The 27299-nt window shown below is 46.7% G+C and overlaps 1 protein-coding gene across 1 annotated transcript in view; it reads left to right on the forward strand.

The window, feature by feature from the left end:
- The first annotated feature begins 2649 nt into the window (after window positions 1–2649).
- Window positions 2650–27299, forward strand: part of LOC138562813 (nicotinamide N-methyltransferase-like) — a 153735-nt gene continuing 129085 nt past the window's right edge. Inside the window, exon 1 of the mRNA XM_069642790.1 lies at window positions 2650–2842. Within this exon, the coding sequence (XP_069498891.1) occupies window positions 2698–2842 (145 nt within the window). The 5' untranslated portion in view covers window positions 2650–2697. The remainder of the gene's footprint in view (window positions 2843–27299) is intronic.

Here is a 27299-nt window from a genome sequence, read left to right on the forward strand (position 1 = left end):
GCTAATAATCACAGTACTCTTCCAGAGAGGGGCAGGCTAATAATCACAGTACTATTCCAGAGGGGACAGGCTAATAATCACAGTATTATTCCAGAGAGGGGCAGGCTAATAATCACAGTACTATTGTAGAGAGGGGCACGCTAATAATTACAGTACTATTCCAGAGAAGGGCAGACTAATAATCACAGTACTATTCCAGAGAGGGGCAGGCTAATAATAACAGTACTATTCCAATGTGGTGTTTTCTAGATGTGATTCAAAACAATATGACCAAATCTCTAAGGGTGCGGCGCAGGCTAATAATCACAGTACTATTCCAGAGAGGGACATGCTAATAATCACAGTACTCTTCCAGAGAGGGGCAGGCTAATATTCACAGTACTATTCTAGAGACGGGCAGGCTAATAATCACAGTACTATTCCAGAGAGGGGCAGGCTAATAGTCACAATAGTATTCCAGAGAGGGGCAGGCTAATAATCAGAGTACTATTCCAGAGAAGGGCAGGCTAATAATTACAGTACTATTCCAGAGAGGGGCAGACTAATAATCACAGTACTATTCTAGAGACGGGCAGGCTAATAATCACAGTACTATTCCAGAGAGGGGCAGGCTAATAATCACAGTACTATTCCAGAGAGGGACAGGCTAATAATCACAGTACTATTCCAGAGAGGGGCAGGCTAATAATCACAGTACTTTTCCAGAGAGGGACATGCCACTAATCACAGTACTATTCCAAAGAGGGTCAGGCTAATAATCACAGTACTATTCCAGGTAGGGGCAGGCTAATAATCACAGTACTATTCCAGGGAGGGGCAGGCTAATAATCATAGTACTATTCCAGAGAGGGGCAGACTAATAATCACAGTACTATTCCAGGGAGGTGCCGGTTAATAATCACAGTACTATTCCAGAGAGGGGCAGGCTAATAATCACAGTACTATTCCAGAGAGGGGCAGGCTAATAATCACAGTACTTTTCCAGAGAGGGACATGCCAATAATCACAGTACTATTCCAAAGAGGGTCAGGCTAATAATCACAGTACTATTCCAGGTAGGGGCAGGCTAATAATCACAGTACTATTCCAGAGAGGGGCAGACTAATAATCATAGTACTATTCCAGAGAGGGGCAGGCTAATAATCACAGTACTATTCCAGGGAGGTGCCGGTTAATAATCACAGTACTATTCCAGAGAGGGGCAGGCTAATAATCACAGTACAATCATGATGCGGGTAAGTTCGCCATGTGACAGGGCTTATGGGGTAGAGTGACAGCTCTACTCCCCACCCAGGCCACCCCTACCTTAGTAGTAGCTGCTGTAGAAAGCTGGACTGGAATGCATTTTTTTTTTAGCCTGATACTTTCATTTGTGCCCTATTATAGCATTTCAGAATGGTTCACATAATTGTTCATTCTTTTATGTGTAATTAGCCCAATCGTCTGAACAAATACAATTTTGATAGCATTATACCCAATCACTGTGTTAGTTATTTTATCAGAATGTGTTTTATAATGTGATGTCTCTTGCTACGCTATAATAGTTACAGATACATTTGATTATAGTGCACAGGGTTTCCCGTAGTGCTTCGAATCCTCAAGCGGAGGCACCTGCATTCTTCAGGTAATTCATGAAGGTAAATTCATTATTGACTTTTTATTCCGGAATCTACTCTCAAAGGAATTGTGGGAAGAACACAGGGAAGGGACCAATATCTCCTATAATCACACAGGCCAGCACTCTAAGCACCCACATCGCTGTATAGAATTGTCCAGCTGGTCATTGGCTCACACTCTTTGCCTTCCAACATTCACCATCAGCATAGAGTGACCGACTGGAGGAAAGGCTGGACCAGCAAGCTATGTCCACAGATATTTTAACTCAACTCCAAAGTAATTCTTATTTCAAAGTGATCCGGCAAAGGCAGCCTCAATCGGAACACAATGTCATCGTGTATATCATGTTATTAATGAGAAACAACAAAAATAATCCCTGTATCACCTGCTGCATAAGACCACTAAGTTATTGTCACACATCACTATCCGGCAGAGTGATTTGCTTAGGATAGGTGTGAGGTCAGGCCAAAGCATTTACAATACTGTATTGTTGTGAGTGAATTTATAATAATTATAATTGGTTATTTATAAAGAGTGTAATACCCAGAGGTTTCTAAGCGCAGACATGGGGATCAAAGCTGTGTTTCTCCTCGCGTTGCTTCCAAGGTGACCACATTGCCCCTGAGCTATCCTCCAGAAACTCATTGGGCTCAATCAATATCTATGACATATTTGCTATCACACATCGCCTATCATCTCATATATCTTTTAGGAATGTAACTGAAGATAATGTCTAGATTGCAAGGGCGTCTTCCGTGAGAAACGGATTAAAACTGCAAGTTTAAACATGCAAATCAGTTCACATAAAAAAAGCACCAATCGGCATTGTCCTCGTGTTTATGAGTCTCCATGTTTGATCAAACAGAACAAAGAAAAGCACCAAAGTGTAAGCATTATAAACAGAAAGCCCAACACATGATGGGGGGATGAGGTATGGCTGACACCCCACCACATGATGGGGGGAGGAGATATGGTAAGTAGATTTCAGGCACTTTATCAGTTTGTGATTGAGTGGCTTTGGGAGATGTTTTACTTACAGGCAGGAGAGGCAGACTAAAGAGACAATCAGAATAAGTGAAAATGGCCTCCTGTTCAGCCAAGTGCATGCTGTATGAGAAACTTTATAAAGCAGAACATTTTCTTGCAGCATATCACCAAGAAGCCGCTGAGTTTCTGGAAGACATCCAGCTGCTATTGACTGAGCTGTGTGGGTTCCTCTCTTCAGGTATGTACAGCTGCTTATGTTTGTTTTTTACGGTATTTGGTTATTTAATGCTTGCTACAAAGACATTCTTTTAATTAACATTGAAACTTGTGAAATTCCAAATCATAACATCATTGTAGCATAATGGTGAAGTGCTGCGGCTTGAGCTCTTCAAGGCCAGGGTTCTTAAATAGCAGTGTTCAGCATAAATCAGATTGTTTTTATTAAATTGTTTCTGTTTTATAATGTTACCCATAGAGTCCTGTTTTTGAATATATGTGCAGTATACGTGCAGTGTAAGGGGGAATGTTTGGTGTGAGGGTGGGCATGTCATCTGAGAGGGTGTATATGCAATGTGTGTGTGTTTGATGTGAGCGTTTGTGTGTGTACATGGTGTGAAGTTGTTTGTGAGGGATAGTTGCATGCAGTTGATAATGTTGCAGTAAATAAATGTGTTTCATGTTTAATATGTGTTCAATTCTGCAACGACAGCGTAATACAAGCCCCATCCTGTTTTATAATGTTGTAGTAAATAAACCTTTTTCACGTTCAAACCATATTATAAAATGCAAATTGCCTGCAGGTTCATGACAATTGTGACGGCTCGCGCCAAAACCTTGCGCAGAGAGATCGCTGCCCCAAATGGCTGCGTCTAAATGGGCGCGCCAAAACAGGACCTGCAGCGAAAAGGTCATGCCATAACAACCTGCACCTAACTGGCCATGCCAAAATGTCCGGTCCTGTGCTCCAAGCCCCTTGTTTTATGGCCGGTCTCTTTTTGACTGTTGTGATATATCGCACAACCCAAACTAACCACATTTAAGCGGCACAGAAATGGAAATAAATGACCAGATGCAAGAATAACATATGCCCAGCTACTTTCTGCACCCATGGCGAAAATCAAAAGCTAGCACCCATGAATATAAGCACAGTACTGCTTAGCTTCAAAGTGAGGAAGGGGCCAGCCCCCTCGGGCCATGTTGCTCTAAGTGGTCTTGTAACTTTGTCTTGGTTCTTAGGCACCATGGCCTGAGGGGGGCTGGACTTTTCCTCATTTGAAGCTAAGCAAAATCAATCTTGGTTACTGCATGGATGGGAGACCTGGGTCACCCTTGATGTCACTGTAGCTGTAAACAAATCTATTTCTTTTATTATGTATAAAACATTGCAGGCTTTGAGAACTCCCAATGTGTTTAGTTAATGCCCTGTGCGGTTAAATTATTTGCCGAGGATCACACACTTTGGTCAAGCAGCATGCTACATGCCCCTTGTTTTATGGCAGGTCTCTTGGAGACTATTGTGATACATCACACGACCCCAACTACCCGCATTTAAGCAGCACACAAAAGGGTAAAAAATGATTGGCTGCAAGAATAACATATGCCCAGTTTCTTTAGCCCCCATAGCGAAAATCAAATGCTGGCACACATGAATATATGCACAGTAAGTGGCCACATAATTTAAAGTGAAATATAAAAATGCAGTTCAATTGACCTTCTCCTTAGAAGAAACTGAGCAAGACAAAATAGCATTGTACATTTAAAAACAAGTAATGAACACCAGAAAAATAACAGCAGAGAGGAAATTTTTCAATAAATATGCTGGCAAAATATTAAAGGTGCTCACCTTTTAAACCCAGCAATCTGTAGTGATATATTCCATGGAAAACAAAATCCCAATATGAAACAAGTGCTTGTGGTCTTGTAGGTAAGCGTCTGCCCTGGGAACATGACAACCCATGTAAAATCCTGGTATCCAAATACTTGAGCAAGCTTACCAACCTCAAAAAAACACAAGGGGTTGCACACACCCTCTGAAAAAAAGTTACGCTCTCCACCCACATGTGTCCTTTGCTGGTGCCCTGAAAAGCAACCACAATCAGGGTAAAATAACTGCATCAGTGCCTAGGATTGCAAACTCTCTTGCCACATTGAGGCTTACTTGCCCTCTCATCATTTTCCCTCCTCACCCCATGTCTGGATTTCAACAATACTCTGCTTTATAAAGATAACTTCAAAAGTACACATACCATAGTGTCACTCAAATATATGAATCCTTATAGAACTATGTTAGGCAAAAGTGTACAATTGTGGCATCATTCCCCCCATCCTGACTGTGAGACTACAAATACCAGAATGCAATTCAGCAAAAGGCAAATTGTCTCTTGAGTGCAAATCTTTCAAGGACTGACAGAAGCATGGTTAAAAATAAAATAATGTGGATGCTGTGTGCTATGAGATATTTAAAACTTTGAGAACTCGCCATGTTTTTAGGCAATGCGCAGTAAAATGAATTTATTTGCCACAGATCACACCCTTTTAAGCAGCGTTCTCCAAGCGATACACCCCTTTTCGGTGCCATCATTTTGGCATGGGCCGATTTGGCACGGGCATTCGGCTGCAGCGCCCATTTTGGCACACCCTTTTCTGCACGAAAGCCACTCCGGTGGTGTTATTTTGGTGCGAGGGATGTTGCTTTTCAATTAATTAAATTAAATGAGTTAAAAAAAACATACAGCCTTGAACCCTGGGTTTGAGGCCCAGCATTTAACCACTATGCCACGATGTCTTGGTGTTTGATGGGGCATACATTTCATACTTAGCCTATCATTTAATATGTTCAATGATAAAAGACTAGTTGGGTAATTCATAGAATTTCGCACAAAAGTGGCGCACGCGGATGGCGCACAGTGTGCGCGTGCGAATGTCTGCGCCAGCCGCGTGCACTAAAATCGATTTCCGCGCACAGCGTATTCATGGATTTTAGCCTCCAAAACCAGCCGTGGCGCAGAGTGGCGCAGCGACCCTGCAGCAGCGCCAGTTACGCCCCCAAGAACGCCCTCACGCAAGGAAAAGCCATCAAAATTTCCAATTCAGCGCAAAGGGCTGCGCTAACCCTTGACCAGTATACAGGGCTGCCAAACAGCAAACGCAGAGCGGGGAACGTGTATTACTGGGGTGCGCAGGAAGTTCCACACGCGATTTCAGCAGGGTACGTGTATTTCTGGGGTGCGGGGAAGTTTAACACGCGATTTCAATAGGGTACGTGTATTTCTGGGGTGCGCAGGAAGTTCCACACGCGATTTCAGCAGGGTACGTGTATTTCTGGGGTGTGGGGAAGTTTAACACGCGATTTCAGCAGGGTACGTGTATTACTGGGGTGAGCGGGAAGTTCCACATGTGATTTCAGCAGGCTACGTGTATTTCTGGGGTGCGGGGAAGTTTAACACGCAATTTCACCAGGGTACGTGTATTACACGGGTGCGCGGGAAGTTCCACACGCGATTTCAGCAGGGTACATGTATTTCTGGGGTGCGGGGAAGTTTAACATGCAATTTCAGCAGGGTACGTGTATTACTGGGGTGCGTGGGAAGTTCCACACGCGATTTCAGCAGCTTACATGTATCTCTGGGGTGCGGGGAAGTTTAACACGTGATTTCAACAGGGTACGTGTATTTCTGGGGTGCGCGGGAAGTTCCACACGCGATTTCAGCAGGGTACGTGTATTTCAGGGGTGTGGGGAAGTTTAACACGCGATTTCACCAGGGTACGTGTATTACTCGGGTGCGCGGGAAGTTCCACACGCGATTTCAGCAGGGTACATGTATTTCTGGGGTGCGGGGAAGTTTAACATGCAATTTCAGCAGGGTACGTGTATTTCTGGGGTGCAGGGAAGTTTAACACGCGATTTCAGCAGGGTACGTGTATTACTGGGGTGCGTGGGAAGTTCCACACGTGATTTCAGCAGGGTATGTGTATTTCTGGTGTGGGGTGAAGTTTAACACGCGATTTCAGCAGGGTACGTGTATTACTGGGGTGTGCGGGAAGTTCCGCACACAATTTCAGCAGGGTACGTGTATTTCTGGGGAGCGGAGAAGTTTAACACGCAATTTCAGCAGGGTACGTGTATTTCTGGGGTGCGTGGGAAGTTCCACACACGATTTCAGCAGGGTACGTGTATTACTGGGGTGCGCATGAAGTTTTACACACGATAGGCCCTGTGTGAATGGGGTACGTGTATTTCGGGGGTGCATGGGAGTCCTACACGTGAATTGCCAGTGTGGGTCCTCCCAGGTGTTCCTTCTACACCCTCCAAGGCCCCTGCAGGCAGCCCACACCACAGGGGACTACCCTGCACCCCTGGTCATGTCCCACAGGCAGCCTTTCCACCATGGGCATGCCCCCCCAGTCAAGCCACATGTCACCTTGCACTAGTGATCACCAACGCATTACCCCCTTGCATCCCCACCCCCCAGCAGTCAGGGGCACCTGCCGGCAGGCCCCCACTCATGTCCCACTCATGTCTCCCTGCACCCCCACACCCCAGCACTGAGGGGTACCTGCCAGCAGGTGCCCACTCATGTCCCCTTACACCCCCACCCCCCAGCAGTGCAGGGCACCTGCCAGCAGGCCCCCACTCATGTCCAACTCATGTCCTCTTGTACCCCCACCCCCAAGCAGTGCAGGGCACCTGCCAGCAGGCCCCCACTCATGTCCCCTTGCACACCCACCCCCCAGCAGTGCGGGGCACCTGCCAGCAGGCCCCCACTCATGTCCCACTCATGTCCCCTTGCACCCCCACGCCTCAGCAGTGCAGGGCACCTGCCAGCAGGCCCCCACTCATGTCCCACTCATGTCCCCTTGCATCTCCACCCCCCAGCAGTGCAGGGCACCTGCCAGCAGGCCCCCACTCATGTCCCCTTGCGCACCCACCCCCCAGCAGTGCGGGGCACCTGCCAGCAGGCACCACTCATGTCCCACTCATGTCCCCTTGCATGCCAAACCCCCAGCAGTGCAGGGCACCTGCCAGCAGGCCCCGACACATGTCCCCCAGCCAACACGTCATCATAATCTAGCCTCCACATGCCAAAGACCCACCCAAGTATTGCATCCACCCACATAGAAATGCCAATTACATGATACAACCCCAATGGCAAGTATGTAAATGAACACATGTCCGTCACACACACACAATGGGTGCAAGTGAATGTCAAAACACATATCATGACATGCATGAAACCAATGAGATAATACCACAAATGGAAGTATAAAAAAATATATATTAAAGATAACATGAACGTAAATCAAATTAAACAAACAAAAATGGGAATAACAAAAGAAATGGTCCATGTCCAATAAATAATGAAAATCAAGAAAACATAAGCAAAAGAAATCCAAAAAGAAATGTTGTCCAAAGTCACAGTCCAAAAAATCAAATCCAAGGGAAAATAAAAAGTAAAAACCATTGCTCCATGGTGAACCCAAAAAAAATATTAAAAAAGATGAATCCAATGTAGAACTATGTACAATTGAAGGATCCAGGGTCCATGAGCCCAACTTAAGAAATGAAACCTACCAAAAAGTACTATCTAATAAAAAAACGGTATACAAAAATGTGGTGCATTGTCCAAGCGGTCCAAAATAAAGAAAAAACGAAAGGAAACCTAATACTAACTAACTAACTATTTACAAGGGCAGCGGGAAAGTCCAACGGCTCACTTGTTTAGGGTATCATCGAACTCCTGCTCGATGTCCCAGAGGCGGTCCTCTGCTATGGCCACGAGGGTTTACAGGGATGATGACATCTGGATCTCCTGGTCCCTGTGAATGTCCTCGAGGCACTCGGCACGCCTCAGGGCCCTACACATGGAGTTCTCCGCCCAGACCATCGTGAGCCGTGCCTCTTCCGCCCGCTGCCACTCCGCATCTATCGCATGGCCCAACCGCTGCCACACGGAAGACACTTCCCGTCCAGGATCCTCCTGCCCTCCAGCCGATGCCTGCCCCTCCGATGATGAAGGCCCAGAGCCATCATTGCTCCCACCTTGTTGCTGCTGCTGCTGTGCCGCTGCCTGTGCCCTGGATCCTGCTGCCTGCACATCCTCCTCCAGCTGGGGTGCAGTTGTTGAGGTGGCCACCCCTGCTGGATGTCCGACTCCCGACTCTGGCGGGGATGTGTCCTTCACCAGCCTGGCCGGAGGGTCAGAGGCAGCTCCACAGGGCACCCAGGTGACACATGGGTGGGAAGATGGCATGGAGGACGACTGACGCATAGGGGGTTCAGTTGAGGAGGGGGTCGGAACAAGGTCCAGGAAACGGAGGAATCCGGCCCTGGGGAGCTGTCCCAGTGGGTCAACGCGATCAATGAGCCATGCGAGAAGACCTGCAGTCTCCTCATTAAAAGACTGCAGATCAGTTCGCATGGCACGTTGACGCAACGCCACCCCACCCAGGACAGGCTCAACCCGGTGTTAGGGAGAATTCTCTGTTTAGGCTGAATTTCCCTACCTAGTGAGTCCCCCAGCAGCTTTGCTGGATTTCTGGGGTTTAATTTTTTCTCCTGCCAAGAGTGAGACTCTTTTACCCTCACTCTTGGACATGTTGAAGTGTGTTTTCTTGGTTAAACCTTGTGTTGAATGGACTATGGGGTCTTTTACTCCATAGGGCCTCATGTATTTTTGTGATGTGGGTTACACAGCACCCTCTGTGCCGTGACCCAGGGGTGTCCTAGGGACTCCCCAACATAGACTCCATACCCTGGGACTGACTACTGTCTCCCAGGGCATGTAAAGTCACCAAAGACTTTGCTAGTCTTGAATCCTGAACAGAACCAGTACAAACCATCATATTGTGGACGTACTGGCTGGGGCAATTCGATTGCCCCAGGGTCTGTTAGTCGAGGGGGCACGTCTCCGTCCCCCCTGATCGAGTTTTGGCTGGTGGCAGTGGAAACTACTTTTTATATTCGACCGCGAATATTTCCCTATGGGATTTCCCATTGTTTTAGGCTAACACATTTAATTATTTATTTACGGTAGCCTTAAACATACCGCCGGTTTATATATTTATTTTTATAACTCCGGTTGGGACTTTTTGCCAAAACTTGATTCTAAAATGGCGTTGGTGTTCGCCTCTGTAACTCTGACCCAAAGTGGAGCCCTTTGTTCCACTTTTGGCGGGCTTCTCCACAGAAGCCCTCCAAAGTGGTGCCACTCTGTCTGGGGTACTTAGGAGGGGTGGAGGGGGATTTAGGCACCCTGGACTGAGTTACCTTGGTAACTCAAGTCGCACTCCGTCCTGATTGGCCCAAGTGGTGAGCCGCCCGGCTCACCACTTAGCATGTTTGAGTGACAGCTAGGCTGGGTGAATGGGGGTTTGCTGCATAAAAGCAGGGCTTTGGGGACTGGGACTTCAGAAGTCGCCACAGGACCAAGAATCCGACGAGGGAAGAGCTGAGCCGACCTGCTTCGACGACACCACCCGGTGGAGCCCTGCTGAACCGTCTCACCACTTTTCCCGACGACCGAGGAGAACTCTTAACGGAGTGGCTCCTTCCCTTGACTGGTGGGGACAACCAGTTTTCGCCTTCTTTTCGCTTCTCGAGGTATCTCGTGGCCGCCTTGCCAGTGCCAAGCACCCCGGCAACCGGAACCCCACCACTTTTACCCCAACCACGAAAGTCGGTACAACCCTGTAACCGGAGGACTCCGCGGCTGGTTTCTTCCCGGGCAGTGCAACGACCCTCTTCTTCTGCTCTTCAGCGAGAACTTCTTCTCCCCTGACCGACGTCGAGCCCTGCTGCCACTGCCTGGAACAACTGCCACCGCTGGAGGGTCCTTTCCGCTTAAGGTACCGTGTTCCGCCTGGCTTCCCTTGCTACCGACTGTACGGGGTAGATTTAGCCCCCGGCTTTCGAACCTGGGAGTGCCTGGGACACCCTGGCTAAACTTTCTAAGCCACTCTAACCTCTTCCTAACTCTTTGCAAGACTTTGAATCCCTAATAACAGTGTGATCTTGGGCACATTTTCGCTCCGGCTACTCTGAGAGTGGGCCCTGCCTAGTGACTTTTGCTCACCTGTGACTTTGTGCTTCTTTGAGCCTATTGCAAGTGTTCTGGACCTTAGAGTGGTGTGTTTAACCCATTTCTGCTTTTTCTCTCCCTTTCTTGGAAACTACTAGAGTGTCATCTAAAGTTAAGCACTCACCTCTGTTTTAATTAAGTGGTGTTAACCTAGAGTTGTCTAGATAGGAGAAAGGATTGAATCTACTTTCGTTATAACTGTGTTTGAAGTGTTTACTATATTTTGCTAGAGTGTTTTTAACTTATGTGTATTTTAAATAAATAACTATATACTTTTGAAACCAAGCTCTGGTCAGTGTTTGCTTGTGCTATTGTATGTTGGTACATATTGTGTATACTTTGCATACTGCCTAACTCTTCTTGAGAGAAGTCTGACTGCTCAGCCACAGCTACCAGGTAAATCTGGGTGGTACAGACTGCTACCAAAGGGGTTTACTGCTCTACCTGTAGTCTTAAATCTTTTGCAGTGTTCCCCAAGGGAACTGCACAGGTTTCTGCCTAACACTGGTGTACAGCGGTGGGATTTGTATTGAGTATACATTTTATTGTGCTTTAGATACCTTAGTGCAACTAACCACAAAGCTTAGCACTGAAAAAGTAAAACCTCTAACATGTCAGTTATAGAAAGCTATAGTCAAGAGTCCCTTGCAGCCAAAACTGCTGATTGTTTAAGAGTGCTCTGTAAACATAAGGATCTCCTGACTAAGGGCAAGAAAATGGAGCTGATTGAAAGATTGTTAGCTAACCAAAGTCTGGGTGATGGTTCAGAGGAACCTACCACTCCAGCAACTGTAGATGACAGTGTTGAAATTAACATGGAGCAAAATGTTGATGATTCTGAGGAAGAGTCAGAAGAGGAGGGTGAGGCTGTTGTAACTGTCCCCCCTAGGCCTCTGCCTGCTCTACCTGCTGTGCCTACTGGACCTTTACCAGGTCCCACATTTAGTCCTCAGTACTTTGAACTGGAGAAAATGAAGCTAGAATTGGAGTATAAGAAACTTAATGCTCAAACTGACAAAGAACTAAGGCTAAGGGAAATGGAGCTCAAGTATGACTTAGAAATGAAGAAATTATCTGTTGAGAATGTTTCTCTCTCTGGCTCCTCTAGAAGTTCCAGTCCTAAAAGACCCCGGATGCCTAAGGAATTGGTTGGTATGTATGAGCCTAAGTTGGATGTGTTGGATTGGTTGTCTCTGTTTGAATATAATCATGGGCTCCAGAACATCACAGGAAATGACTTACTCACCTGGTTGTTCTCTAGGCTTCCCCCTGTTGCAACTGATGTGGTAATGGAGATGGGGGAGGAGGATAGGAAGGACTATGAATGTGTGAAACTAGCTTTGATAGCTAGGTTTGGGAAGACCCCTTCCCAGTATCTTAAGAGGTTTAGGAACCTCAAAAAGCATGATGGTACCCCTTGGGCTACCTGGGTGAGTGAATGTTTGAAAAACTTAGAGGGATGGATTAAGGGTTACAAGGTGAACACTTATGAAGGTATGAAGAATTTGTTTATGTTGGAGACTATTTATGATGCCTGCTCTCCTGAGCTCAGACAACACTTGGCTGATTCCAAGGAATTGGATTCCCGGAAACTAGCTAAGGCTGCTGACTTGTGGGTTGCCAACAGGGCCACTCACAAGGATTCTGGGGTAACTCAGAAGAAGGATGGGGAAAAACAGTCTAAGAAGGACTCCAAAGAGAATTCTAATACTACAAATTCCAAAGAGGGCCCCAAACAAAACTATAAGGGTAAGCCACAAGGGAAACCAAATCAGGCTAGTGTACCTTCTGGTCCCAGACCAGAAGGAGGTCAGAACAAGCCTCCATTCCAGCGAGCCTTTGGCTCATGCTTTGTTTGTAAGGCTACTGACCATGTGAAAGGAGATCCCAGATGTAAGGGTAAACCTTCAGGGGTCCAGCTTGCCTCCTTAGCCTTCGCTCCAGAAGAGGAAGTACATATGGCAAGTGGAAACTTTCTATTACTAGCTGATGAACCCACTGGAGTCTCAGCTAGTGTTTCTTTAGTCTCTCTGGGGTTGTGGGAGCAACAGAATCTAGATGTCTATAACTCTATCCCAGATAATACTAAAGAGTATTATAAGGACAGTGTCCAGGTGAATGGTCAGGAGACTCCTGCCATTAGGGACACTGGAGCCAGCATAACTGTGGTGGATGAATCATTTTTCAAGGCAGAGGATGTTGCTAAGGCACCCAAATGCCTCACCAAGTTAGCTGGTGGGCCTGTGCAGATGTGTCCCCAGTTACCAGTTCTCATCCAATGTAATGATATGGCTGTAAAAATACCTGTCAGTGTACAATGTGAAGTGCCAGGTAGGGTTCTGTTGGGTAATGACCTCAAAGCTCTTGGAGTTGTATCTCATACCCCCAGACCTCCTAGCAAAAGGTTCCAGGAACTCACAAAACCTGCAAGGGAGAAAACCCTGAGAGGGTTATCTCAGGAGATGATGACAGAAATCACTCCTCTACCACTGGAGCAACTTACTGCAGTAACTACCAGATCAGGAGCAAAGGGGCAACCCAAGACTCCTAGGAAAAAGCCAGCAGCAAGCACTCCAGTGCTTCCAACAAGGACTTCCCCTAGGTTGTCCAAAGTTACACCTGTAACTCCACCTCCAGCTGAGGCTGAGAGGGAGGTACAACCCTGTGTGGTTGAGCTAGACTCTGAGGAAGAGCTAGAAGGAGGCCCCAACCTTATTGGAGATTTGGACCCTGAGGACCATCCTGAGCTGCAGTCTTTACTGGCAGAAGGTGGGCCTAGCAGGGCAGCTTTTCGTAAGGGGCAAAGAGAATGTCCAACTCTGGAAGGTCTCCGCCACCAGGCAGCTTCTCAAGCTGATGGGCAAGAGCCTGGGAAGTATAGGTTGCACTGGGAAGATGGCCTCTTCTACAGTGAACCCACTGAGTCTGAACCTGGAGACTACAAACGCCTTGTAGTCCCACAAGAAAACAGACAACAGTTCTTACAACTAGCCCATGAGATACCTTTGGCTGGCCACTTGAGTTTCAAGAAGACCAAGGAAAGGCTCTCACTCTACTTTTATTGGCCAAAGATGGGGGCCGAAGTAGATAGATATTGTAAGAGCTGCCATACCTGCCAGACTTCTGGTAAGGTTGGTTCCAAGAATGTGGCACCTTTAGTGCCTCTCCCAGTTGTGGGAGTCCCATTTGAGAGGGTAGGGATTGACATTGTTGGTCCCCTTGATCCTCCAACCTCCTCAGGCAACAGGTTTATCCTTGTTGTAGTAGACCATGCTACTAGGTACCCTGAGGCCATTCCTATGAGGACTGTTACAGCTCCGGCTGTGGCTAAGGCCCTCCTTGGTATTTTTACCAGGGTTGGGTTTCCTAAGGAGGTAATCTCTGACAGGGGGTCAAACTTTATGTCCCACTACATGAAGGCCATGTGGAAAACCTGTGGAGTTACCTACAAGTTCTCAACCGCCTACCACCCTCAGACAAACGGGTTGGTTGAAAGGTTTAACAGAACCATGAAGAGCATGATAGGTGCTTTGGAAGAACCCCTTAAGAAAAAGTGGGACCTTCTACTGCCATGCCTTCTCTTTGCTTATAGAGAAGTCCCTCAGGAGGGAGTAGGTTATTCTCCCTTTGAGCTTCTCTATGGCCATCCAGTCAGAGGTCCATTGGCCCTGATTAAGGAGGGGTTGGAAGGTGCTCCTCCCCTCAAGCCAGTCAGAGTGACTGACTATGTGATAGGTCTCCGGAGGAGAATGTCACACATGATGGCAGAAGCAAGTGACAACTTGAAAGCTGGTCAAGCCCTGGTCAAACATTGGCACGACCAGAAGGCTAACATGGTTGAGTTTACTCAAGACCAGCTAGTTCTAGTTATGCTCCCAACAAGGCAGAGGGCCTTGCAAGACAAATGGATGGGACCCTTCAAGGTCGTGGGAAAACTTGGAGAGGTCAACTATCTGGTGGATCTGGGCAGACCCAGGGAAGCTCCTAGAGTCTTCCACACCAACCGACTAAAAGCCTACATCTCCAGACCTGATGTAGGAGCCTTGCTTCTAGCTTCAGCTGCAGAGGAGGAAGAGAGTGAATCTCTCCCTGATCTCCTCAGAGGTGTACCTTTAGATGAAAAAGTTGAAGGAGTCAATCTCTCTTCAGACCTGACACCTGAGCAACAAGAGGAGTGCAAATCTATGTTAAATCAGTTTGCCTCCCTGTTCTCACTGTCACCAGGCTTGACCCCTTGGGGCCAGCATGAGATACTCACTGGTGACTGTCTGCCAGTCAAAAGCAGAGGATACAGAATGTCAGAACATATCAGAGCCCACATCAAAGGAGAGGTCAAGAAGATGCTTGATCTCGGGGTAATAGAGCCCTCTACTAGTCCATGGTCTAGCCCAGTGGTGTTAGTACCAAAGGCAGGATCCAAAGACTTGAGATTCTGTGTGGACTATAGAGCTCTAAATGCAGTCACCAAGACTGATGCCCACCCTTTGCCCAGGACAGATGAGTTGGTGGATAAACTTGGTGCAGCCAAGTACCTCAGCACATTTGACCTGACGTCAGGCTATTGGCAAATAGCCCTGACAGACCATGCCAAGGAGAAAACTGCATTTTCGACCCCAGTTGGCTTGTACCAGTTTAAGGTCATGCCTTTTGGACTAAAAAATGCACCTGCCACATTCCAAAGGATGGTGAACCAAGTTCTGGCTGGGATGGAAGATTTCTGCATGGCATACTTGGATGACATTGCAGTCTTCAGCCACTCCTGGGAAGAACATGTGAACCACCTAGGACATGTGTTGCAGGCTCTGGAACAGGCCCATTTGACAATCAAAGCCAGTAAGTGCCAGATTGGTCAAAGTAAAGTGGTCTACCTTGGACATGAGGTAGGAGGTGGAGAAATAAGGCCTTTGCCCAGCAAGATTGAAGCTGTGCAAAATTGGACAACACCAACTACTCAAACCCAAGTGAGAGCTTTTTTAGGCCTCACTGGATATTACAGGAATTTCATTGAGAACTATGGGACCATAGCTTCTCCACTGAATGTAATCTCCTCTCCCAAATTCCCTAAAAAGGTAAAATGGAATGAGGAGTGCAATCAGGCCTTTGAAAAACTGAAAAGAGCTCTTTGCCAAGCTCCAGTATTGAGAGCTCCTGACTACCACCAACCTTTCATTGTACAAACTGATGCTTCCAATGTAGGTATAGGTGCAGTTCTAAGCCAACTGGATGAGAAGGGTAGGGAGCACCCCATTTGCTTCATCAGTAGGAAACTGAAGGATCCTGAGACAAGGTGGGCAACTATCGAAAGAGAATGCTTTGCTATTGTGTGGGCACTGAAGAAGTTTAGGCCATACTTGTATGGTTCTACTTTTGTTATTCAGACTGACCACCAACCCTTGAGATGGTTAATGCAAATGAAAGGGGAAAATCCAAAACTATTGAGATGGTCAATCTGCCTGCAAGGGTTTGATTTCACCATTGAGCACAGGTCAGGGTGTCACCATCAAAATGCTGATGGACTCTCTAGGATGTATATCATCGACTAGAGGTATGAGGTTCATCCAGGAGTGGATTAAATCCTCCTGTCCCTTAGTCTGGGGGGGGCGAGTGTTAGGGAGAATTCTCTGTTTAGGCTGAATTTCCCTACCTAGTGAGTCCCCCAGCAGCTTTGCTGGATTTCTGGGGTTTAATTTTTTCTCCTGCCAAGAGTGAGACTCTTTTACCCTCACTCTTGGACATGTTGAAGTGTGTTTTCTTGGTTAAACCTTGTGTTGAATGGACTATGGGGTCTTTTACTCCATAGGGCCTCATGTATTTTTGTGATGTGGGTTACACAGCACCCTCTGTGCCGTGACCCAGGGGTGTCCTAGGGACTCCCCAACATAGACTCCATACCCTGGGACTGACTACTGTCTCCCAGGGCATGTAAAGTCACCAAAGACTTTGCTAGTCTTGAATCCTGAACAGAACCAGTACAAACCATCATATTGTGGACGTACTGGCTGGGGCAATTCGATTGCCCCAGGGTCTGTTAGTCGAGGGGGCACGTCTCCGTCCCCCCTGATCGAGTTTTGGCTGGTGGCAGTGGAAACTACTTTTTATATTCGACCGCGAATATTTCCCTATGGGATTTCCCATTGTTTTAGGCTAACACATTTAATTATTTATTTACGGTAGCCTTAAACATACCGCCGGTTTATATATTTATTTTTATAACTCCGGTTGGGACTTTTTGCCAAAACTTGATTCTAAAATGGCGTTGGTGTTCGCCTCTGTAACTCTGACCCAAAGTGGAGCCCTTTGTTCCACTTTTGGCGGGCTTCTCCACAGAAGCCCTCCAAAGTGGTGCCACTCTGTCTGGGGTACTTAGGAGGGGTGGAGGGGGATTTAGGCACCCTGGACTGAGTTACCTTGGTAACTCAAGTCGCACTCCGTCCTGATTGGCCCAAGTGGTGAGCCGCCCGGCTCACCACTTAGCATGTTTGAGTGACAGCTAGGCTGGGTGAATGGGGGTTTGCTGCATAAAAGCAGGGCTTTGGGGACTGGGACTTCAGAAGTCGCCACAGGACCAAGAATCCGACGAGGGAAGAGCTGAGCCGACCTGCTTCGACGACACCACCCGGTGGAGCCCTGCTGAACCGTCTCACCACTTTTCCCGACGACCGAGGAGAACTCTTAACGGAGTGGCTCCTTCCCTTGACTGGTGGGGACAACCAGTTTTCGCCTTCTTTTCGCTTCTCGAGGTATCTCGTGGCCGCCTTGCCAGTGCCAAGCACCCCGGCAACCGGAACCCCACCACTTTTACCCCAACCACGAAAGTCGGTACAACCCTGTAACCGGAGGACTCCGCGGCTGGTTTCTTCCCGGGCAGTGCAACGACCCTCTTCTTCTGCTCTTCAGCGAGAACTTCTTCTCCCCTGACCGACGTCGAGCCCTGCTGCCACTGCCTGGAACAACTGCCACCGCTGGAGGGTCCTTTCCGCTTAAGGTACCGTGTTCCGCCTGGCTTCCCTTGCTACCGACTGTACGGGGTAGATTTAGCCCCCGGCTTTCGAACCTGGGAGTGCCTGGGACACCCTGGCTAAACTTTCTAAGCCACTCTAACCTCTTCCTAACTCTTTGCAAGACTTTGAATCCCTAATAACAGTGTGATCTTGGGCACATTTTCGCTCCGGCTACTCTGAGAGTGGGCCCTGCCTAGTGACTTTTGCTCACCTGTGACTTTGTGCTTCTTTGAGCCTATTGCAAGTGTTCTGGACCTTAGAGTGGTGTGTTTAACCCATTTCTGCTTTTTCTCTCCCTTTCTTGGAAACTACTAGAGTGTCATCTAAAGTTAAGCACTCACCTCTGTTTTAATTAAGTGGTGTTAACCTAGAGTTGTCTAGATAGGAGAAAGGATTGAATCTACTTTCGTTATAACTGTGTTTGAAGTGTTTACTATATTTTGCTAGAGTGTTTTTAACTTATGTGTATTTTAAATAAATAACTATATACTTTTGAAACCAAGCTCTGGTCAGTGTTTGCTTGTGCTATTGTATGTTGGTACATATTGTGTATACTTTGCATACTGCCTAACTCTTCTTGAGAGAAGTCTGACTGCTCAGCCACAGCTACCAGGTAAATCTGGGTGGTACAGACTGCTACCAAAGGGGTTTACTGCTCTACCTGTAGTCTTAAATCTTTTGCAGTGTTCCCCAAGGGAACTGCACAGGTTTCTGCCTAACACCCGGTGCCGGATAGCCACATCCGCAGGGAGAGGAAGGCCAGTTGGTGTAAGCCGATCCCCTCCCTGAGAACGGGTCTGGACGTAGGTATCCCTGCTGGTGCAAGATGATGCAGTCACAGGATCGGGGACAGGATTACACGCAGGCACCTCCGCGGCAGCCTGTGCTGCCTCCTGTCCCTACCCCTGCACTGCACCACTAGCACCAGTGGAATCCCCACCTCCAGACCCCGTCTCTGTCCCTTGCACGGCCTCCTCCTCCACCAAACCCCCCACCAACCTGGATGACTCCGTGCCTTCTTCCTCCGTCGGGCCCTGTGGGGTCTCAGGTGCCCCTTCGGCTGCGGAGGAGTCCAACTCCAACCTCCGTCTCCTGGACCTCCCCTCGGCAGCTGAGACCTGGGACACGGCACCAGACTCCTCACTCCCTGATGAGAGGACAACCTGGGAGGGGAGCCGGGCCTTGCGTCTCCAGCTGGCGGTGCGTTCCCTGCCGCTGTGCTCCATAGCACCCTCTCCGCCCTCTTCATAAGTCGACACTGCAGACAGGGAGAGATAGGACACAGGGATCAGGGCACTGTACAATGGACTCATACACACATGACAGTTGTCATTGTCAAACTTCAGACATGGCATCACAAACCCCAACACACATGTCATTTCAAATCACACACATGAGCTATTCCACAGCCATATCGCAACAGCCAGCACCATCCATTGGATTTGGACGTGGTGGGCAGTAGTGCCCAGGACAATAGTTTACTGCTCCTCCCATACGCACAACAACATCAGTGCCATGGTTGGGAGGCGACCAAACGGTAAGGGAGGCAAAGGTGGCTTACCTTCAAAAGGTGGACGTGGTGGGCACGGTAGGGGACGTGTCCAGGATTTGCAGGGTGCCTGTAGACCCCCATGTGTGGAGGACCAATCAGGGACACCCATGTCCCCCCATGGTTGAGGGAAACGTGTCTGAGACCATCCCAGCTCAGCCCCTGTTGGACCAGCCCATTGTGGCACCTGACCTGGCACAGGATGGCTCCCTGGCTGACTTCCAGCAAGTCTAGGCCACTTGTGGCAGTGCAAGTTGTCACCAAGGCACGTGGATCTGGGGCAGCTATGTCATCTGCTGCCCCAAGTATGCAGGGTGGTGAGGCTGCAGGGGCAGCTGCAGCTCCATCCGCCCCAGCTCTGACTCTCCCAGCCAGGACAGTGTCGGTCCTGGTCCATCATACTGATGTTCCCCTTGCCAACATCACACTTCAGACAATGCCTGCACCAATTCCTATGGTCAATGTGCATTCGCACACTCCAACAACCCAGTCCACCGGTGATTTTGCCCCTACTGACCAGAGCTGCGTTAGCCACTCTGGCTCCGCTCTACCTTCTAAAAAGAGGAAGAAGGGTGCTCTGGCACGACAGGCTGAGACCCCAGGCACGGCTACACACTCTGGCACGTCAAGGAAGCCTTGCTTTAATGACAAGGAGCTTAATGCACTTGTGAGCCATGTGTTGCAACATAGCCACAAAATGGTGGTGACTGCAGAGTCCAAGACAACACCTGGTCAACGTTAGGCACACTGGCAGACCATCGCCAATGACATAAGTGCCCTTGGATTTGTGAGGCGCTCAGCTGATGATTGGTACAAGCGGTGGAGCAACCTGAAACGCAACTGGATTAAGTCCCAAATCCTCCCAGTGAACAATATTTGCTTGCGACACACCTGTGCTCAGTTCCAGTTTACCTGGTGTCCGGAACGGATGAAATATCTGGGTATTTGGATTGGTCCTGAAGTGATGAGGTTGCCAACGATAAACTTCAAAATGATCTTACCGAAACTCAAACCTAACCTAGATAGATGGGGACTTTTGAAACTGTCCACGTGGGGAAAGATCAATTGTATAAAAATGCATTTGGCACCATGGGTAAATTATATTTTATCTGTGCTTCCTATCAAAACGCCAGGATAAATTTTCACAGAAATTGACAGAATCATGCAAAAGTTAATTTGGGACGGTAAACCGCCAAGACCAGCATTTTGGAAAATGCCGCTCCCTTTAAATCAAGGGGGAATGTACCTACCGAAGTTTGTCGACTATCACCTATCATTTACAACTCACCATCTATGTAAGATCATAGGAGCAGGTGAGGAACAGACACAAAATGTAAGCGCTTTGTCGCAGTTGGAATCAAAAGCTCAATTGACGACCAAAAAAAAACATCTAAAGTGATTAATCCACTGACTGGGTTCTTACAGGACTGTTGGCGTGATATTTCTAAACGCATGAACACTGAGACTTACTTTTTCCCTGATGCCTCCATCTGGCTCAACCCGGTTTTAAAATCACAAGGGCAAGTTCTATTTGGGCCAGGATGGTTTTTTGGGGCTATAAAATACCGTAAAGACCTGATTGAAGGTGACAAATAGATATCATATGCACAATTATGCAGTTCATTTGACATGTCGGATTGCTCATACGCAGAATATCGGAGGTTAAAGGGCATTATTACTGCAGGTTTGGATGTGTCTCGATTGGCGGCTCAGAACACTGCTTGGTCGACTTTACAGATCTGCAGAGGTGTCTCTGATCCTGCAGCAACTATGTATGGTGTCTTAAAGGCTTGCCATAAGGGAGACCTAAGGTTACCGACCATCTGGGCTGAGGAACTAGGGGAAGATGTTGATCAGAATTGCTGCCGGCGTTGCTGTGAAAATACACACCTGATGAGTATGGACTGGAGCCTCAGAGCCTCACAGACAAAAGCTTCTTTTTCGGTCCTACTGGACGCCCGTGAGGTTATTCAAAAGACACCTTCTGGAGAACGAACTTAGTTGGAAATGTAAAAACTCAAGGGGCACCCTCTGTCATCTTATTTGGTTCTGCCCAAAGACTAAAACGTTTTGGGAGGTTGTATGTGAGAGGTTGGGTTTGATTCTATGCTGTGCTGTCCCCATGACTGCCTCTCTGTTGGTTCTGGAAGATGTATCTCTGATGGAGGAAATGTCATTCAGCAAAAGGATCTGGCTTCTCCGCGCTTGCATGATTGAAAACAAATGATATTAAGATCTTGGAAATCAAGTGGCTCCTTTTGTATTGATGACTGGGTGGAGGAGCTGCTCATCGTCTCCACTTATGAGAAAGCTATTCACAAACAGGCGGGAGACATTTATACATTTTGGGACATATGGGGAAGCTTCCTTGATGTTTATGGGTGATTATGGGTTAAGTTTGTATAACTCAATCTCCTGGAGATTGCCATTGTTTCATGACTTACTATACTTTTTACCCGTATATATCACAGATCTGCAATCCTTATGAATGTGTGATGCTTTCCATAATTCATACTTTTGAAGTTATTTGAGACACTGTTTTCAACTTTTCACTATTTTTCCTTTTTCTTTTCTTTATATATTTCTTCTCTTTCCATTGACTTCATTAGATGGTCTTTATTATGATATCATTTGAGTGATTGTTGTTGTATCTTATTTGTTTATATTGCAAAATAAAACATTATATATCATGAAACGTTAAAAAAAAATATTAAAAGCTGTGGTGTCCTCCATTATCAACGCAATGTATATTGCATCTGTATATTGTATTAGCTAAAAAATACGGATGTCACTACAAACAGAAACCTATTACACAGGATACGTTTGCAGATGGCGAATAAAATCCCTGGGTGGATAGCTTAACTGTATGCAAACGTTATGTGCTGAGAGTGCACCAGTTGATATGCTGATAGTAAAACGAGACATAGGATGATGGCTGACAATGACTAGAAAACATACACAGATAAGATATTCACAATGGAGCTAGTTCGATAATCTGCTTGCCTGTGTGTTTTCAGCTGACATTTCTATGCTCTATTTTTAAAAACTTGTTATGTATTTTCTAGCTATACAATGCCGGGGAAGAAACCTGTCCCTGTCCGTCTACCCACCTCCACCCTTTCTCCATCTCATATTGCCTCACCCAACCCTCATAACTTGCATTTTGCTGCAGAAATGTGATACAAAATGTGGTAACTAATCTGCAGTTACATTTCTGCAGTAAAAAGACTGGACACCCAATAATCTAAATTGGACAATATAAACATTTACAATCATATGTGCCAGCTAATTCATCTTGGGGATCAGTGTCATCTATACATAACACAGATAACATATACCTCTCAAAAATGTTGACAATGTCAATGCATGTTGCTGGACATTTATTTATTTGTTTATTTGGAGGTTTTATACTGTGCCATTTGTGCAACATTCTGCTCCAGGGTTCCCCAAACAAAAGGTGGATGGGAGAGGGAATCTAAGAGGAGAAGATGGTGGTAGGGAAGTGGCAATGAAAAACAAGCAGATGGAGATAGACACTACATTCCCTCATTGACCAGTGGTCCTATCTCTGAAGCCATTGTGGTATTCTGTGGGAAACACAGATGATCTGTCCAAATACGTTTACCTGAGCAACAACGTCTACTTAAATGAAGCGGGTATGATGATCGAGAGCAATTCATAATTATTACATATAAATGGGGATAGTCTCTGTGTCGGCTGAGATGTATTTAACAATTTATCTGGACTGCTGAGCAAATGTGAAAGTATGTAAGAGCGTGTAGAAGCTACGGTCTATGCATAAGCTGCCAGTACAGGAAATATTTGTTTTTTTTAAATGGAGTAATTTTATTCAGTGTCAGCATATTACAATCAATTTCAATAGTACATGTATAACACACACTAACACACAACATAATATCCTTAATATATATTATATTATATCAATATCAAATAATCTATGCAAAAAACAGATGCATATTTTATATTTATAACACATTTATAACACAAAATGATCACCTATAACTTATTTTATATGATATATGTATAACCAAAACTACTTTAAGATACATAAGATACACAGGGCCTCATTACGACCCAGGCGGAATGGGTTTAACGGCACAGGTAAAGGTGCCGGTGCTGGTAAACCCTTCTGCCCTATTAGGAGGTTCCCTTGCGGGACCCGCTCTGGACGTCTGGTCAGACCAGATGTCGTTTGCGAGTCCCACGAGGGGACCCAGGAGCTAACAACGGGCCTGTTATTAACGGTTCCGTTGTTAGCTCCCTCCCCATTTCCATTGAGCCCTATGGGGGCTCGAATGGGAATGGGGATGGGTAAATTGAATGAGGAAGTACCGGGTCCTCCAAGGTTGGAATGGCCCGGTAATTCCTCATTCAAGGAACCCGGACCCGAGTTTGGAGGCAGCCATGCCCTTATTAAGGGCATGGATACCTCCAAACTCGCAATGAGGCCCACAATTACGAACATGCCCTGTATATTCATCAAACATTAATGGGTTAAAAAATGTCATCTATGTAACATCTCTCTTCCTTGAGTACATGACATACCGGGATGTGAAATTAAATCACAAGACACAACATCACACACAAACAGACAGAGGTGGGGAATAGGGAAGAACAAAATGGAGGCAATGGGAACATAAAAGAAAAGCAACGGAACAACATTAAGCAGAATATGAAAAAGCAATATTATATCATCCTGGCAATCATTCAACATTGTATTACCAGTATAACCTTTAAAGATTCAATTATGTGGTCAACATAAAATCAACATAAAAACTCTAATAATTGATTAATAAGTGTAATTTAATTTCCATTCTATGAAAATATATATATATATATATATATATATATATATATATATATATATATATCAGTGAAAAAACATTGTTAAAGGGACGTTATGGTTAAATTGCGCTACTAAAAACCTATGAAATTCAGTGAAAAAACTTAGTTAAAGGGACGTTATGGTTCAAAGTAAAACTGAAAAACCCCTGAAATTCGGCAGTTATGGCAAGATAAGCAACCATAACTCGCGCCACCGTGCACTGCTAACACTAACACCCAGGACATCAAAGATGACATCACAAATGTCATTGATGACATCACATGTGTATGTACTTTTCATGAAAACTCTGTACAGGGGATTCTTATAATGCTGACCAAAAACTGTCAAGGATCAATGGGATAAATATCATGAGCTAATTAGTGCATTAAGCAATGCATTGATATAAATAGCATTCTATTATGAAGTTCTATCCGGTATAGTAAGCTACTCATGCAGAAACATAGGCAGTGTGTGCAGCATACATGATGAAGGTGCAATATTCATAATCTTGCCATGTTGAATAGTGAAAAGATAACTGCTTTCTTATTAGGGTTTTGCGTACTGTGAAGGTACCGTAATTAGCACCAAGGTCCCTTTGAGGGTCCAATCCTTTATGTTAGGAAAGATTTCTTAATTGTGGGTAATTTTCCTTCCATGTGGCAACCCCTAAACTTTTTGCTGTTGTTTTCACCATGATCTAGACTTTGCCAGAGAAGTGCAACCTTCTGCCGCACTCCTCTGGGCTTTCGCTCCATTCTTACGGGGAAACTGACATGCCCTTAAGACAGTCAGTACCGGGAAACGCTGTTTTCCGTAGTTTCTTTATCATGTTGCAGCTTTTGTGCAACATGACACAAGAGGGCACTGTAAGCTAAGTTACTGCTCTCTTGGGTCTCTAGCCTTCTACAGGCCCTAGATACTCTGGATTGTAACTGATCGGTGCAAGTGAATCACGGACGGGAATGGTGGCAGCGATTGTTTCTTGTGTTTTGAGCTCCTTTTGGCGTTTTAAGCGCGTTTCTCGCGCTTGCCCCAAAATGGTGGCCTGGCTCCCAAAATGACCAGACCACGAGGCTCCTTTGTCCTTTGTCCTGTCCGATGACCGTCCTGCCCCCTTCACCTTCCCCAGGTCGAGCCGACCCAGGGCCTTCCTTATTTGGGTATGTACTTTCCCGCGATGCTTTCGCGGGCTTCTACAGGCCTTGTGTGTGCCTCCAGGATGTCTGGTCCCAATACACATCCTGGGTGCCAGAGAGTCTAGTGTGGTATGAATGCCTGGGACCACCGTGGACCGTGATAGGTCCACGTATGGTGTGAGTGTTTTATGAGCGGATCTCCCATTGGGTCCCCTCCGTTTTGGTGCGAAGGGAACCGTGGATAAGAGGGGGCTGGAAACGCCACTACCATGTCGATCTCCTGAGTTCTCACGAACAAAGGAATACAGGAGCCAAGTATCCTACAACCACGAGGCTGAACCGAGGAATCGCTGGTGACCCGCTGAAGGACTGCTCCTCTGCACTGCTGTTGCCTTGTGAAACCCTTTTTACCTCTGATGGAACCAGAAGGCCTGTACTGGTACTTCGACCCTTGGAATAGCGGAGACAGCTATTCTCGGCATCTTCACCATCTCCTGCACGTAAACCTTCGGAAGTGTCTCTGGGCCATCCAGCAGACTGACCAGCCTACCCAGGAGTCTTGCTCTGTAACCGCCGCCAGGTTGTGTGGTATTTCGAGTCCTTGTCACTCTCACACGATTCGTACACTTGGCATTCCCAGGTCTGAAGTGAGTAGTGTACATTTGGCTGAGATACACATGGCCGCTCCGTTGCCCTGCTGTGGTAACAGACTGTGCGGGTTCACTTCGTTTGGGACATCTTTAACTCAACTCTGCTGCTGCAGAATCTACACGATGACGAGACGTCCCCTGCTCCCCTGAACCTGCCAGCACTGAAACTGACGCGGAGAAGCCTGGGTCTGCTTGCATCGGGGACCGGTGAGTAGCATAGCTAGGAACTGGTCGCCCTCCTGCAGGAGCCCATAGCTTTTCCCCGCTGTGTCAAACAGCACGCCTTTCCGTACTCGCACTCTGCTTCTGCCCACAGTGGAGGCTGCGCTTGTGTCGCGGAACTCTGTTCTTCTTCATTTGTGCACCAAACTGAACTGCCTGATTCCCTCGAAGAGACCCGCCTTTTTGCCCGTTGGCACCAGCGTGTGCAGGTACTTTTGAGCACAAGGCTCCACTCTTCGTAGGGCTTGGACTTCCTTTTAGTTAGGTGCCCCTGAAGGCGGACTGGGTCTAATCATTATTTCGCACTGCCTGTTTTCCTCCCCTTCTAGGTGGACTACACATTTCGTGCATCTAACGCTTTAGACTCGTTTGTATTTGTATTTATATTGTATTGGTTTGGTATGTGTTGGTTTACTAGAGTTTTATTGTGATTTCTCGCTACGGTCATTGTTGCAAAGGCCTTGGAATAAATGTGTATATATTTTTAATATAACACCTGTTTGGAGAAATTTGTAAGTGTCCTTGCTTTGTGTGCTCATTGCGGGCTTTCAGTCACCCTCACCCCTCTTGAGACCTAGTCTTGACCGCCGCGATCGCTACCCTGATTGGTCTGGCTTGTCCAGAGGTTACCCTGTTCCAAGTAATTAGGTTGGCCTTCTGAACTTCTGCGCCGCCAGGACAGAGTTCAGAAATCCGTTTTAACACTTTACGGCTGGTAAAACCAGCCGTTAAGGTGGGAACCTGCAAAGGGACCTTGTAATCAGGCGCTAAGGGATTACCGGTACCGGTACCTTTACCGGTACCGGTAATCCCTTAGCGCCAGGGTCGTAATGAGGCCCCTTGACTGTTACTGAGCAAAACCATGTGGCCTAGATATGTCAGTAAAGGAAAAAAAGGGGGAGCCAGACATGTGATGTCATCAGTGATGTCATCAATGACATTTGTGATGTCATCTTTGATGTCCTGGGTGTTAGTGTTAGCAGTGCACGGTGGTGCGAGTTATGGTTGCTTATCTTACCATAACTGCCGAATTTCAGGGGTTTTTCAGTTTTACTTTGAACCATAACGTCCCTTTAAGTAAGTGTTTCCACTGAATTTCATAGGTTTTTAGTAGCGCAACTTAACCATAATGTCCCTTTAACAAAGTTGTTTTCACTGAATTTCATAGGTTTTTAGTAGCACAACTTAACCATAATATCCCTGACTTCATATA

Source organism: Ambystoma mexicanum, unplaced genomic scaffold, assembly GCF_040938575.1.
Source record: "Ambystoma mexicanum isolate Mex_15411 unplaced genomic scaffold, UKY_AmexF1_1 Mex_scaf68, whole genome shotgun sequence".
NCBI classification, from domain to species: Eukaryota; Metazoa; Chordata; class Amphibia; order Caudata; family Ambystomatidae; genus Ambystoma; species Ambystoma mexicanum.